At 34.7% G+C, this 16,834-nt stretch overlaps 1 protein-coding gene across 1 annotated transcript; it reads left to right on the top strand.

The window, feature by feature from the left end:
• The first annotated feature begins 1,337 nt into the window (after nucleotides 1–1,337).
• On the top strand, nucleotides 1,338–14,019 carry LOC113521780 (esterase FE4-like). The gene is made up of 6 exons (XM_052899712.1): nucleotides 1,338–2,546; nucleotides 5,479–6,743; nucleotides 10,111–10,428; nucleotides 11,144–11,147; nucleotides 11,824–13,097; nucleotides 13,388–14,019. The coding sequence occupies exons 1-6, from the start codon at nucleotides 2,370–2,372 to the stop codon at nucleotides 13,611–13,613; spliced, it is 3,264 nt and encodes a 1,087-aa protein (XP_052755672.1). The 5' UTR covers nucleotides 1,338–2,369; the 3' UTR covers nucleotides 13,614–14,019.
• The last annotated feature ends 2,815 nt before the right edge of the window (nucleotides 14,020–16,834 follow it).

The raw sequence follows: 16,834 nt of genomic DNA, 5'->3' as shown, positions 1-16,834 counted from the left end.
ATCTACCAGACCAAATCAGCAGGCGGTCCACTCTAGTATCCATCGTGGTCAATTCCTAGTGAACCACCAGCGGAACTCTACAGTACAGGCGGAGTTACTTTACCATTTCCATCCTATAAAAACATCCGTAATGGAATCTGCCACGTGCTGTCAGATAGATAACGAGCGGCGAGCAACAATCGCGGCGTACATTTATAAGGCGCAATTAAAAGAGTGCAGTCGACTCGGCGAGAGCGCTGTGTTAATCCGAGTAATAAAGAAAAATACCCAGGAAGCGACGGCTAATTGTTATAAACTGTGCAAACATGCAAATTGGACGAGCAACGGACTTCCTCGGGCTCTTAATTCAGAAGTTATCTCGTTTTGTTACAGACGCACATTCCCTGCCCGGCACCGTCGCCGCCCCCGCCCCTGTCCGCCGCCTCGCCTCTACAGCGGGCATTCCGACTGTCTATTATATTATAATATCCAACTTAATCATTCAATTGACTTATCATATATATATGCAGGTTCGAACCCCGCACAATACATTTATTTATTTTTCTTTTATATATGTCTACACTAAAATTAGGAAGAGAAAAGATTTGATCTTTTGTTTATAGTAGATAAATGAAAAAAAAAAAAACAAAAGCTACTCAACCGATTTGATTAATTCTTTCACCTATAGAAAGCTACATTATCAGCACAGAGTAACATAGCCTATATTTTACTTTAAAAAAAAATGAAAACTATTTAAAATTGCTTTTGATTATATCTATCGTTACTCTAGTGTCCATGTTTGATACGCCATAGTCGATGTATTTCTGGTAGACCATTTTGCCTTCCAGGATCTTTTCTGTCAGACAGTGTGTAAAAAGTACACTTACGTTTTTTTTTTTATTTTTATAAATGATAATGGAATGGTAACCCCGCCTGCACTAACAGTATACGCTGGCGGAGCACCATTGAGGGATGACAGGTGAGGATGAGACAGGTCAATTAGCCCAACGTAATAAATATACCTGGCACGATGGTTTCCAGAGAGGCCCACGTGGAGGTCGATCTGTTATTGCTAGCAATGAGACTGGTAGTCCAGATAACTAACAATCCCCCTACATCAATTTTTAATGTTTTAGTGCTATAACGGTTTCACACACCGCCTTACCTTCCGATAGTTCAGGATTCGAATCCCACACAATACAAACATTTGTATATACTCACTATGTATATCTTCTATGTAATAACAAAAAATACATATTTAAATATGTCAATTAGTTATCTAATTCCCGTTAAAAAATTCTCCTACTCTAGCTTAACACTAAATGATATTGTGTAATAAAAATTAAAGAAGAAAAAAATGTCTAAGTTCTCGAGAGCTTAATAATATGTAAATAGGTTAGTATGTCCGTGAAGCGGACAAACAATGTGACATGCCACATCCAGTGAGGATATACCAAGTGACAACATCCACACTAGCACAAGACTTGCGCAAGAGTCAGCCTCGCGATCTGCGGCTTTCGGCCTTTCGCCATCCGCTGTAACTTAACTTTTCTATACTAACGTGATATGGACACAAACTGCACATGCGCAGTTGCAGTTTGGAATGATAAAGAACAACAGATACGCGTGTAACAAAATTAAGTTTTATTAATAATTATATTAATAGCCATTTTTGAACGCATTAAAAAGTACAGTGTCGAATTTCTTGTGTGTCGAAGTGTTTGAAAACGTTACCTGACCAAACAATAAGCAAGTAGTGATGTTTTTAGCGTTATTTATTAAATGCATATTTAAATCGTTTAAAATACCCGTCTGTTCTTAATATATACGTAAAGAATGTGCTCCATATTATATTATATATATGGATGTATATCTATTTTATAAATTTAATAACATAAAAATATATTTGTACATATGAAAAAGTGATTACAATTTTTTTTTTTGCTTAATTAAGTGCTAAAATTCCATCAATGAAATACTGTTACTTAGTTATTTATTTAAATAAACCAGCGGTCAGTAACCTTATTTAATAAACAAATTTCTTTAAATTTCATTTCTTTTAATTTCATTGTTTCTCCAGTCTAAATTAAAATTAAAATAAAATAGTTTCATCTAATTTAATATTTGTTTTAAAAATGGAAGACTGAATAATTTTTTTAATAGAATTACAATCTAATAAAGAATTTTGGTCATGAATAAAAATCGCTCAAATGTTATTACCAAAGTGAACTACCTCATCTAATTTGCAGTATATAACTGCACGCAACTCGTATTTCATTCATATTTAAGCATGCAGTAACAAGGCTGCAAGGACAGAAGTGACTTTACCTGATCCAAAGACATAGACAACTGGAATACTTGAAATCTCTACTTGAAAATTAAAAATAAAAATGAAAATCTTGAAGAGTTCTATTACAAATTGTCTATACTTATTGTATTTGGGCGGTTGCCTATGTACCCTGACGCCTGTATTGGAAATAAGTCAAGGCAAGCTCAGGGGCTTGCGGAGTGCTGCTGGCGTGAACAAATATTACGGGATACCATATGCAACATGCAAAAGATTTCAAGTAAGTATAACCTTTTATTTAAGTGCGTTGTATAATCTATATTCACCTTTACTTAAGTAGTTTTTTATCTTCAAATGGGATGGAGCACTCATTAAATAAAATGTTTGATGCGTCATCACTGTAATTATCAAAAATGCTTGAATACACATTTTAGAAAGTATGTTGGTTAACAAACGAAACTTGAATCGAACTAAAATAAACAAAATTTATCGATAGTTTGAGCCTGTAAGTTTAAATCGCAGAGTAAGACCGGTCCCGTACTATGAAGTAGGTATTTTTGAGTGCAATTGAATAGATTTTTTATTTTTTTTATTATTTTTTTTTATTACTATTATTATTTTATCAACCGTTAACTGTCCACTGCTGAACGTAGCCTTTCCCCATAAGGGAAGTATATTTATAAATATATCATATATTAATAAATTTAATATGACTGTCGGTCGTTTTGGCGGGAAACCGGAATTTTTTTTTTTACAAGTCGAGCAAAGCCTTCTTCTATTCATCCATATGGTTTCTTTATTCTTCACAGATTATAAAAACATTTGATCAATCATTCGCTCAAACAGTTTTGAATGAACGGCTGTGTTCGGCTCAAGTTATATTTATCAAAAGTTCAAACCAACATCGTAAAAGGGTACTTACTCAATAGTGCTGTTCACTTGGCATCGATTAAGTAACATGTGCGTATTGTACTAAGTACTCATTTATCTATACAATGAAATATGTCATGACCGATCTATTGCACAGCTTTACTGAATGTAACAAGTGCTTACACAAATAATAAAATACAACATTGCACTGCTTTGGGGGGAAAGGGATTGTTAGTAATGGAGACTGAGAATCCCATTGCTAGCAATATACCCAACCAGGTCGACCTCCTCGCGGTTCCCCCTGGAAACTATCATGGTTAATTCCTGATGAATTCATCATGATGGGCTAACTGGCCTGTTTTCATTCTCATCGATCACCCTTCACTGGTGCTCCGCCAGTGTATCCCGTCAGCGCAGGCGGGGTTACCATACCATTTTCACCGATCAAAAAAAAAATTGCCCTGCCAAAAAGAACTATTCTAAAAAAACTATAGATTGTTTCCTACAAAAAAAATCGACTTCAATTGTGATAAACTCAGTTATTTTGTTCTAAAAACTAAACTACTAATTTCGATAAAATTTCTATTAGACTAATCTGTAAGTATATTTTTTCAAACAAAAAAGGAATTTTCCACTATGAAGTAGCAAACTTAAAAAGTACAACCAAGTTAACAACCTCGTCTCTTCTCTTCTCCTCTTCTTTTTGAAGTGGATTGAAAATGTGGTCAGCATCACTTAGGATGATGCAAGAGTTCTAACAATACCTCACTCATCAGAATCTGTTCAGATTTAAAGAAGTTATAGTGGCATAAAGAACCTACATACATATATACAAGGACCCTGAAAACATTACACTCTTTTTTTGGACAGTCGTATAAAAAGTCGTAATTTTACCATAAATTTTGCACGTAATGCGACCTGGGAAGTGGGTTACACAGCAAGGAAAAGAGACAGAGAAAAACAAATTTCCCCAAGGAGCATAATCGAAGTAATAATTTTGGTTCTAAAAATATTTTTATATTTCGACCTACGTTCCTTAGGGAACATTATTCGGTTCGCAAAAACGAATACCCGTTCTATAACACAAAATTAATTTTTATTATGAATTGTAAAAATCATTTTGGACCTTGTTGTCGGGGCCGCAGGCTGGGACTGTCCTTAATCTATGGTATTGTCGACTGCCAAAGTATATGTTTTGAGAGCATTCATAACGAAGTATGGAACGTCAGAATTTTCGGTCAATTTGCAATTTTCAATATTTCTATGATTATTTAAAAAAAAAATGCTCTGCTAGCGTACCAAAATGTTAATAATATCAATCGATAAATCATTTATTTGTAATAGTAGTCATGCAATAATAATCTTATTAAAATCTCATTGAAAATTTCTATTTTGATGGCAAATATGTATTTATAAAATTTACTCTAAAAAATATGAAATAGCTGGAAAGCTTTTAATGGTAGATTTATACACAATGAACGTATTCTATGTATAACGGTTTCGAAAATACGTATGTAAAATTTTTGTTCGTATTTATATGTCAATTATTTGTCAAAAACAAATTTTAGATTACTAGATTATATATTCGACACAGTTTATGTGGAAAGAATGCAAGCAGGTTGTATCTGAATTTGGTAGGGTTATACGGCCGTATAGATTTTCTATACACTAGCCTGCTATGAATTGAGAAAAATACCAACTAATGGTATATCTTTCGTCCTCTTTTTACTAATTATATTTGCATACGAAAAAAGGAGGCAACCATATGATTTACAGTTTTTATCATTCCTTCTATGTAATTCCTTGTTCTTAGGAAAAATCAATCCGTAAACTATTTGTATTTTTTTTTAATATATATAAAACAAAACACAGCAATTTTCAGTGTTGCAAGTAAATATAAATATAACCACTGCTATATTAAATCCTATTTCAGTCCTAATTATTCGTGTGGTTCTCCCGACTTTACTTTTAAAGAGATTTATTGATATTTTGTTTCATATTATGCACTTTTAAATTAAATTTCGTAGCACGTTTGCTGATTAATGCACTTGCATTATGCTTTTACATGCATTTGACAACGGGTTTTCACGCTTTGTGTTTGTATTACTGTGAAAGAGCATGCCTACTGCATTCGACATTCATTTCTTGTAATTATAAAAATAAGGTAGGTTTTTTTCTTAAATTTAATACTAAATAGTATTCTATTTACTAACACAATAAGTAACACATACATTGAAATAAATTGCTAATTCATATCGTATTATAGGCGTAGAAACATACAAGCCATAATATTTCTTAAAAATAATATTTAATTCAATTAAATAAAAAGTTATTAATTACAGCCCCCAAAGGAACCAAAGAAATGGAAAGGCGTGTTCAATGCAGTTAACATGGTCGGGTACTGTGCACAAGCGGTGACTTATTTCCATACCTATACTGAAGATTGTCTTCAACTCGATGTTTATACACCTGAATATTTCAAACCTGGAGGCAAGTTACCAGTGCTGGTCTTCTTCCACGGAGGATGTTACTATTTCGGTAGCAAAAGCCAGTACGATCCTGAATTTCTAGTCACCAAAAACGTAACTGCCGTTGTAATTAATTACAGACTTGGAGTTTTGGGTTTTTTATGTTTGCACGACGTAGCAAATCTCGGATTAAAAGACCAACTAGCAGCTTTGAAGTGGACCAAGAGAAACATTGCGGCGTTTGGCGGCGATCCGGACAATGTAACAATTTTTGGTCAAAGTGCAGGCGCTAGCTCTGCAGCCATGCACATGCTATCGGAAAAGAGTAAAGGACTATTTCATAAAGCCATTTTAATGAGTGGTAACTCTCTATCTCCGTGGGCTTTTAACTTAGAACCAATAGTACCAGCTATCCAAGATGCTAGAAAACTAGCAACGGTGCCAATGAATGGTGATATTGAAAAAAACCTTTACAATATTTTTGCTAAGGCTCCCTTGCCTGACCTTTTGACAGCGACGGCTGGTATTATAACTTCTACCAGATATTTTAAGTACAGCCCCTGCGTGGACAGCAACTTCACTGATCCTTTCCTTCGTGATGCCCCTTACAATATTATAAAATCTGGCAATTTCAACAAAGTACCAATTTTAACTGGATCTACAGATTTAGAGGGTTTATTATTCTACGGGCTGCATGATGCGAAATCGTTAAAAGATTGGGATCAATACTTTGTCGAGAGACTGCCTTCTGTGTTCTCGTGGTGTTCGCAAGAAGATAGAAAAGTAATCGCTGAAAAATTTCGTTCTTATTATTTTGGTAAGAAAATGGTGCAGTCCTCTGTTCGTGGTATAATCAATATATATTCAGACTGGCTCACTGAAGCTACAAGAGACGCCTTTTCCAATTTGATGGCTCTTTACTCCCAACAGCCAGTATACAACTATGTATTCTCATACCAAGGGGGAAGAAATTTCGCAACAGCTTACGTAGGAAAAAGTGTAACGCCAGAGGGTGCTTCCCACATGGATGACATTTTCTATTTGCACAAGCCGCTAGGGCAGTCATTGCCACTTTTAAACTCTGATAAACTAATCATCGAACGCTTCACCGCAATGGTGACAAACTTTATGAAATACGGGTGAGTTTAATCATTATTATCTTACCAAACTACTGTCCGTGTGGTCCCGGCATAGAATAGGCCACCCCTTCATTTCCCGTGGGTGTCGTAAGAGACAACTCAGAGAGAGCGAGGGATGGACAGCAGCGTCCCTCTTAAAACATCCCCAAAGCCTAACTGTGGTTGCCAACCCTCCTGCCAATAATAATAATAATAAATTTATTTGCATTAAATAGGGTAGGTATCAGTGGTCTCATATTACATAAAGTTTCTTGCCTATTTGGCCAAAATAGCATGCAAATGTCTCATTTTGATAGGAACTGATTCATTTATGCATCTATGCATATTTAAGTGTGGCATTTACTGGCAAAACCCCCAATGGGGAGGGTTATGTTCAACAATAGACAGTAAAAACTGATATGATGATGTGACATTACCTAACATATTTTTACTGCAAAGTTCGATCTGTCTGATTTCTTCAATGTATTTATTATTGCCAACAAATGACCAGTCTGACTTACTCTATTGACAATTACAAGTATCTCAATTCCAATGCTAAAGCCTGCTCATATATCGTCCATGGCGCAACACTATAGAAATAAAAGTACACAATCCGTACCCAAGGAAGTAGCCCAATTATTAAGGGTATTGACCTCGATATGACAGATATAGGATTTCAGACCTCGCCGAGATCAGAAATTATATAGTATTTTATACTATTATTATACTATATTAAGTACTTTATATTATTCTCAATTTCGTGTATAATATAGTATATTTTATATATGTGTAAGTATATTTATTATTTATATATATTTATTCATATATATATGTAATTTTAGTATGTATGTATATCAATAATCACTAGTATCGTATTCGAGTATTCTGACACTTGCCTATGGTTGACTGGAAGAGAATGCTTTTAGCATTAAGTCCGCCGTGTACACATATATGTACTAATGAATAAATAAATAAATATAGCCACAAAAAATATATATTTTCTTGTAATCTAATTAATGTTTTGAAACGTTTTCTTTTTACAGGATAAACGTTATTTACGTGTTCTACTATAGGATATGTTAGGAAACAAGCTATTACATTATAACAATGTAACACAATATCCGTGAATTCGTTATCGCAGGATGCGCAACTACAAAAACAGGATTACTAATATATATATATATATATATATATATATATATTGTTTCCTCCAAAAGATTACAATAGTAAACTTATTATAAATATAAATAATTACAAGAAATAATCACAATGAGAAATATATATATATATATATATATATATATATACAGTACTATCATACCTACTTGTACAACTATTAGTCCATTACTTAAGGTTGCCTTAAAAAGATTGCTCTCAGCAATAAGACCGCCTTACTATACTTATACAACTGTATCGTTATATTTATTGTGTTGTTTTCCCCCTATATTGTATAATGCAAATAAAATATACTCATTCATTCATTCATACATTACATACCAATCTTCTTCTTCATATGCCTGCTCATCGTACTGGCTTCATTTCTTATTCCTTCACTGTTCAAGCTATTAAACGCTGGAACACACTCCCGCTTAACATAAGATCTACCATAAGCAAGTTAGCTTTTAAACACAAATTGCGCACCTATTTCTTAGAAAACTCATTTTCCCTTTAAACTTCTCCTGCTGGTTACTCTGTTTGAGTCTATATAGATTACAATTTGCTCTTCTATTGCAGTTGTTTTATTTAATTGTTTTATATAGTAATATTTTATGTATTTATTAAGTGCATGTATATATTTATTTATTTATTTAATATATTATGTGTATGTTTATATTATATGAATTTATCAAATATTGCTTTATTTTTTTCTCTATTCAATAATGCACCGCCTACGTATTTCTCTGTTCGCCCAATGGTCGACTGGTAGAGAACACCGTCCGGTGTTAAGTCCGCCCAAATGTACATAGAATTTTACTGTGCATTAAAGTTTATATAAATTAATTAATCTAGACATTATGGTATAGGTATTTTTTTATTGTGACTCCCCCTAAGGAGCACGCTTTTTCCCGGATATTAAGTTTCAGGTTATGCATCTAATTCTTTCAATTATTTAGCTAGTTTCCATAGTTTTCTTCCTTTCCAGCCATTCTTTCATTCCGTGGTATAGGTATTAGAACCATTGATTACGATTCTGGAATCCCAAAATCGAATCACAGCAAAAAATTATATAATTTTTCCTAATGTTTGAATGGTATTAGATACCTACATATTTACGTTCCAAAAATTTACATGATGAATATTATATAATATTTATAATTATAATAATTGAATAATTTATCATCATCATCATCACCTCTGCCATTATTTGTCCACTGCTGAACATAAGCTTCCCCCATAGACTGCCATAAACGGTCTGTATTAATTTATCATAATCTGCATTAATTATTTAGCATGCAAAGTTAGATGTTCTGTAGGTACTATAAGATACAAGGCGACAAACATGTATGTAATAACCTACTATTTAAATAAAATATTTAATAATTTACTTTAAAAATCCGTTGTTAGCTGTAATTATAAGAGACTTAGCATGTAAGTTGTTTTTTTAAGAGCTGTGAATTGTTGTATTAAATAAATAAATAAATAAGTTTACTAAGTTAAAAAAATGTCCCAGCAGTGAATCGTGACTATGTATTAATATCTCACATTCTTAAGACACAATATAGGGATGTATCCTTGAATTATTTGTATTAGATGTGTTTGTATTTGACGCAAAAATGATTTTGCGTAAATAGGGTTCCGGGTTCGATTTCCGATCAGGTCAATTTAGGAAACGAACCTTTCTGAATTGACTTGCGTCTGGGTGTGTTCCGAGTTATTCCCCCATATCGTCATAGTCGTAGAATACTGACGGATCTATATATGTAATCTTTGTCAGATCCGTCAGTATTCTACTACTATGACGATATGGGGGAATAACTCGGAAGTTTTTTGTAGTTATTGATATTTTCTTCAATATTGTAGAATACACTTTTGTTCTATCACCAATATTTTCCGTAGCGCACGCGACGAACGATATTTTATAGCATTTTTTACACCTTGAGTTACGTTACTAAAGTTTTAGTAAGGATCCCTAATCTTTTCTAGCATAAATATAGCCTATATTACTCAGGGTGAATGTAGCTTTCTAATGGTGAAAAAATTTTTGAAATCGGCAAAGTAGTTTTTGAGTTTATTCATTCATACACATATATACATACACACAAAAATACAAATCTTTCATAATATTAGTATAGATTAGTGTCCATTACTAACAATCGCATCTCTAGTTACAAGACTAAACATTAGAGTCTAATTTCTAATACATCATTAGAAATTATTACATTTCCAGAGACCCCACACCACGTCGCACGAAGCTGCTCCCGGTTGCTTGGCCGCCATCGACTACCAACTCAACATACGTGATGCGCCTTGATCACGTCCTATCAGTGATCAGGAAGTCACAGCCGGTGCCTGCGAGATTTTTCTTGGATATGCTCTGTACATACGGACACGAAGGTTACGTTCCCTGCGACAGTAAACAGCAATGTAACTTAAAACAAAGTTATAGATACAAGTCAATAGAAGCAGAAAGGTTTACGAGTATTAATGATTTTGGACATTGGTCGATTCATTCTCAATTACCCTTTCCCATATTCCCTGACATGCCGTGAAAGTACGTAATTTCTTTCCATTTTGGATTAATTGCTATAGGCTACGTCTTTCTAATAAGAACCTCACCGTGGCAATACATAAAGGTATCATGGGCGAAGCGGTACACTCTTTTATGTCCATGGTACTGTTCATGTCTATAGCCAATTACCGCTTACCATCAGGTGAGCCGTCAACTTGTTTACCATTCTAAGTTGCATAAAATAAAAAATCTCTCAAAATTTTTGTTCTTACTTTAATGAATTTGTATGACAACACGTAGACTGCATGGTGCATCAGTGTATGTTATGTATAATTATTAATAGCAATACCGAATCATTGTCTTCACAGAAATTGTAGTATATGCTTGCACTATTTCTATTTTTGTTATCTGAAATCATTTCATTTCTTTTTTTTTTTAATCTTAAATGAAAAAACTATACAATTAATATAAATTACAATGTCTACATAGATAAAAACATGAAATAAGTTTAAAAAAATGTATCAGCTATAATTTCGTGTATGAATTTTGTAAATCTTTATCGATTTTGGCAGATTATCGACTTTGAGTAAATGTGATCGATACTTTTTCTTTTTTTTAATTAATGTAACTTACAATTCAAATAAATTAATTTTAAACACACAGATTGTAGTTTAAGAGTCGAATTTAATTTCATTTTTATTTTTTTACTGTTGCCCAAATCTGGGAATAACGTTTTAAATGACCTTTTAAGGGCTGTAGCACCTTAAAATAAGGTACACAATGTCTACACAGATAAAAATATGAAATAAGTTTCTCGTGTTTATAAAAATAGATGAAGTAACTAATATGTAATGTTACTATACTGGGAACAATAACATTTCAACACTTTTTATAATTATTGCCGGATGATCAGTCATTGATTGCTTACTTGATTATTGTTATTGATTGATTGAGTCCTTGATTAACTACGATAGTTACACGTGATAGCTATATTAAACATGATAATTTTTAACTGGTCCTTTTGTGAATCAAATATCAAGAGCTATTGGAATTGTAACAAAATATATGTCTGTAAGTAAACAATAGAAACAGATTGCTAGCTAATAAATACGCTAATACCAAAGTTCACTTTATAATGTATTTATATTAAATGTACTTATATAAAATACAATAAAACATTAATTAAATTACTGTGATGTATTTATTTCACGGATATCATAAACTTCTAAAAGTCTACTTTCGGTTAGAAAAGAGTGACATCCAAGTTTCTTTTCCGATTCCTCTCGACAATTCAGCTTAGCTATCCTTCGAGGTATGTCGGTAACTTTGGCTCTTTAGCAAATTGTTGTTATCATACTATTTTGTTAAAACTGAAATCTTTTTGCCAAAAATAGAAGCGTATTTTATTAATCTTTTTTGTTTTATTTGCAGCCACCAGAAGAACCACCAAAATGGAAAGGCGTATACAACGCAGTCAATATATTCGGATCCTGTGCTCAAGCAGTATACGTCTTTCAAATTTATAACGAAGATTGCCTTCAGCTTGACGTTTACACGCCTGAACATGCCAAACCTGGCGACAAGTTACCAGTAATGGTCTACATCCACGGGGGAGCTTACTACTACGGCAGCAAAGGTCACTATGATCCTGAGTTTTTGGTTACAAAAAATGTAGTTGCCGTTATAGTAAATTACCGACTTGGAGTATTCGGATTTCTATGTGTGCAAGGTGTGGCAAATCTTGGCCTGAAAGACCAAGTAGCAGCTTTAAAATGGACCAAGAAAAATATTGAAGCATTTGGTGGCGATCCGGACAATATAACAATTTTTGGTCAAAGTGCAGGCGCTAGCTCTGCAGCTATGCACATGCTATCAGAAAAAAGTAAAGGACTGTTTCATAAAGCAATTTTAATGAGTGGTAACTCACTAACTCCGTGGGCTTTTAATCTAAAACCAATAGTCCCAGCAGCTCGGGATGCTAGAAAACTAGCAACGATGCCTATGAATGATTCCCTTGAGGAGAACATTTTCAATATTTTCGCTAACGCTTCCTTGCCTAGTCTTTTATCTGCAACATTAGACGTTTCAACTTTTACTGGATATTTTAAATATAGTCCTTGCGTGGACAGCAACTTCACTGATCCATTCTTTCGCGATGCACCTTACAATATTATAAAATCAGGCAATTTCAATAAAGTACCAGTTTTAACTGGAACTACAGATTCAGAGGGATTACTGTTCTACTGGCTGAATAATGCAAAATCATTGACAGATTGGGATCAAAATTTTGTTGAGAGACTGCCCTCCGTCTTTTCATGGTGTTCAGATGAAGATAAAAAACTAATTGCGGACAAGTTCCGCTCTCATTATTTCGGAAAGAAAAAAGTGCAGTCTGCCAAATCTGTTCGTGGTGTAACCGAATTCTATTCAGATTGGGTTACTGATGCTACAGCTGATGCCTTTTCCCACCTGATGGCTGTTTACTCCCAACAACCGGTGTACAATTATGTATTTTCTTACCAAGGGGAAAGGAATTTCGCAACAGCTTTCTTTAAGCAAAATTTAAAAATGAAAGGTGGCGCTACCCATTCGGATGACATTTTCTACATCTTTAAGCCAGCTGGACTGACGTTATTGCCTTCAGAGTCAGACAAACTATTCATGGATCGCCTCACTACTATGTTCACAAACTTTATGAAGCACGGGTGAGCCTTTAAATATATATAATATATAAAATCACCTCCATAGATACCTCTCTCACTCATATATCTACTATCAGGTTGTCACGCATGCATAGGTTTGTTTAAAGACTAAAATGTGGCTTAATGGATATAGCAATAAATGTACTGGGTATGAATCAAGGAACCTTACTCCTTCTCCATTTTTAACACTGGGGAACCCCCCTCTTTTCTAACGGAAACATTACTAGGAACCAAATGGTAAGATTCTCGATTTCCAATCTTATATCAAACAAAAAGCTTGTTTTCTTTACCAGAAATCCCACGCCACGTCGCACGAAGCTGCTCCCGGTTATTTGGCGGCCCTCGACTGCCAACGCATCATATGTAATGCACCTTGATCGTATCCTGTCGGTGACCAAAAAGCAGGAGCCGGTGTCTACGAGATTCTTCTTGGATATGCTCTGTACATATGGATATGAAGGTCACGTTCCCTGCGATAGCAGACAACAATGTAACTTAGAACCAAACGTTAATAGGTGAATTTAGGTTTAAAACCCATTTAGGTTTGTCAGACGGGAAACAGGTAAAACTACTGAAAACGGCCCAGCAGAAGTTCAACTTGTTATAACATGGTTATGGTAGAAAATACGATTTACACCATACGAGATCTAAAGACGTGAAAAGACCTGGTATAACACTAATAAATGTCGTTTATCAATATTGGTAGATCCAATAGTTTATTCTACTAATTCCACTTGCTAGATCCACAGAATAAATCGACGTAGGACACCAAGTGAAAGGATGGTTCAGGGAGGTTTGGTCGACACATAAATAAACTATTAAAATATATTAATATAACCATTTTTATTTAGCCCCTCCTTAAGACTATACACGTATGCATTCCTTCCTTCGTCATTTTTTTTTCTGTTGTATGTGTGCTATTAAGTATGTGTATGTTATGTATATATTATATATGTATGTGATGTATGTATGTATGTATCTATATATGTTTGTATATGATAATATTTATATAATAGTGCGCCACCTACTCTTTGTCTTTTTCTCAATGTCCTCTACCCAAAGGTTGTCTGGAAGAGATTGCTTAGCGATAAGGCCGCTTTTTGTATCAATTCTCATTAATATTTACTGTATTTGTTATCTCTCTTTTTACTTGGTGCAATAAAGTGTAAATAAATAAATAAATATGCATGTGAATGATTATGATAAATATTTCTGCAATAAACAGAGTCTACTCCCGTGATCGTCCCATGCTTATTTTGTAACGATTGCACATAATCTACTAGTTATCCTTATTCATCCGGGCAAAGCTGCAGAGTACAACTAGTGCTGTTTGAATAACAGTAAATAAAAATCACTCAATTTCCACTGATACTGGTGATAGGTTCTTCACTGAATGGAGTGATAACAGCATAGTGGCATAAGCACCACAGAGACTACCAAAATTATAAATACATAGTGTAGTATTTAATTTGCCGCAGAGTCCCTGATAGAATCGGCCATCACTTCCGTTCCCGTGGCTATTAATAAGAGGCGACTAAACGAGGGATGGGCAACAGCGTCTCTCTTAAAACAACACCAAAACCTAACTGCAGTTGCCAACTAGTCTAAGCGTGGCAACTACTGATAACCCCCCTCCCCCCGCGTTATGAGGGATGCCTATGTTCAGCAGTGGACAGTAAACTGATGGGATTGGGAATCGTGTTTAATAATATTTAGATTTATATTAATTCATTAATTTTTATGAAATATACTCATGTGGGAGGAAGGGATTGTTAGTAATGGAGACTGAGAATCCCATTGCTAGCAATATACCCAACCAGGTCGACCTCCTCGCGGTTACCCCTGGAAACTATCATGGTTAATTCCTGATGAATTCATCATGATGGGCTAACTGGCCTGTTTCCATTCTCATCTATCACCCTTCACTGGTGCTCCGCCAGCGTATCCCGTTAGCGCAGGCGGGGTTACCATACCATTTTCAACCACCAAAAAAAAAATATAAATATATATATATATATATATATATATATATATATATCCAAGTACCACATTCTACAGTACACTATGTATTAGGTATCTATTACATCTTTGTCAATATTGACAAGACCACAATTTCGGTGTTAGAATTATGTAAAGTGTGATGTAAGTAGCCGCCACGGGAACGGTACCTCACTGACTACATAAAATGTTCTTATACAAATACTCAAAAGCATTTCTTTATTTGACAAGTTGAAATGTTATGTTCTTGTAAATTTGCTTGAAGACAACAGAATGGTAAAACATTGTACTTGTTTATTCGGAGGGGGAAAAGGGTTGTTAGTGATGAGGCCTAACGGCCCCATTGCTAGCAATATACTCTATTAAATTAATCTCCATGCAGTTTCTTCTGGAAATCATTTTATTTATTCATTTATACTTTATTGTACACAAAATTACATTGTTATAATTTTTCTTTTTATACAACTTAGAATGGCAAACAAGCTGACGGTCCACCTGATGGAAAGTGGTAACCGTCGCCTATAGACATCAGCAGTACCATGGACATAACAGAGTATACTCTTTCGTCCATGATACCCCCGATGCGTTGCCATTCCTGAGGACTCGGGTGTTATTCCTCTGTACCCAGTAAATTCACGCCATATCCCACCCTTCAAACCGAAACACAGCTATGCAAACACAATTGCTTCACGGTTGAAACACGAATGGGACAGAGGTACCCAAGCAATCGACTTTTGTATATAGTCTCCCCCTGGTAAATTAATTAATATTAAATGAAAATGTACAACAGGTGAACTTAACTCTGTAAGAGTTCTCTTCCAGCAAACCTTGAGTGGAAAGGAGCATTAATTACCATCATAATTAATTATTGTCGAAGTCATCTCTGCTTCATTCTCACCCATCTTCCTTGCTGGTGCCCCACCAGTGTATAAGTCAAGAGCGCAAGTAGGGTTAAAAGAATATTATAGTGTTTTTTTTTTTTTTTGAAGGGCGAAAATGGTATGGTAACCCCGCCTGCGCTAACGGGATACGCTGGCGGAGCACCAGTAAAGGGTGATAGATGAGAATGAAAACAGGCCAGTTAGCCCATCATGATGAATTCATCAGGAATTAACCACGATAGTTTCCAGGGAGAACCGCGAGGAGGTCGACCTGGTTGGGTATATTGCTAGCAATGGGATTCTCAGTCTCCATTACTAACAATCCCTTTCCTCCCAATATTATAGTGTTATTTCATATCTCACACGTTGGAGCGACAGATATAGTGGGCAAGCTAGTCGGTAGAGCAATTTAAAAGGCATAAGTAGTTGTTACAGTATATATTGCCATACACACAAGAACAATGTTGAGGTACACGATTAATAGAATGAATTGTTTAGGTATTATTAGACAGGCGAGAACGCGGGAAAAACGAGTATATGCACGCGTGAGCATGCGGAGGTAAAACGGAGTCGAATTAATACAGAACTTGTTCTAAAAACATATCTCAGAAAGACAATTATACAGTTTGTCAAATCTCTGTATTCAAATTTGAATATATAATAATAGTAAACATGAAGAACCGTAAGTCTGTGACTTTGCAGATAACAAAATACGATGCGTATCAATACAATATCTTGTCAACAAATCCCTGTTATGCCTCCCTTCGCAAACAATATAACCTCCGGATACGAGTGGCTCGGGGGCTTCACGCGAAATGAAATAAACTATAAATCTACAAACATGCTCGAGAGGCTCTCCAA

Source organism: Galleria mellonella, unplaced genomic scaffold (genome assembly GCF_026898425.1).
Source record: "Galleria mellonella isolate WM207_F2 unplaced genomic scaffold, CSIRO_AGI_GalMel_v1 utg63, whole genome shotgun sequence".
Classification (NCBI taxonomy): domain Eukaryota; kingdom Metazoa; phylum Arthropoda; class Insecta; order Lepidoptera; family Pyralidae; genus Galleria; species Galleria mellonella.
This window is presented reverse-complemented; position numbering and strand designations above follow the sequence as displayed.

What these genes read in the sequence shown, in the direction of transcription:
- LOC113521780 (XM_052899712.1), top strand. Translation starts at nt 2,370, where the DNA reads ATGAAAATCTTGAAGAGTTCTATTACAAATTGTCTATACTTATTGTAT. An exon ending in ACAAACTTTATGAAATACGG is followed by an intron (nt 6,744 to 10,110) that starts GTGAGTTTAATC and finishes TTACATTTCCAG; the next exon opens with AGACCCCACACCACGTCGCA. An exon ending in ACAAACTTTATGAAGCACGG is followed by an intron (nt 13,098 to 13,387) that starts GTGAGCCTTTAA and finishes TTTCTTTACCAG; the next exon opens with AAATCCCACGCCACGTCGCA.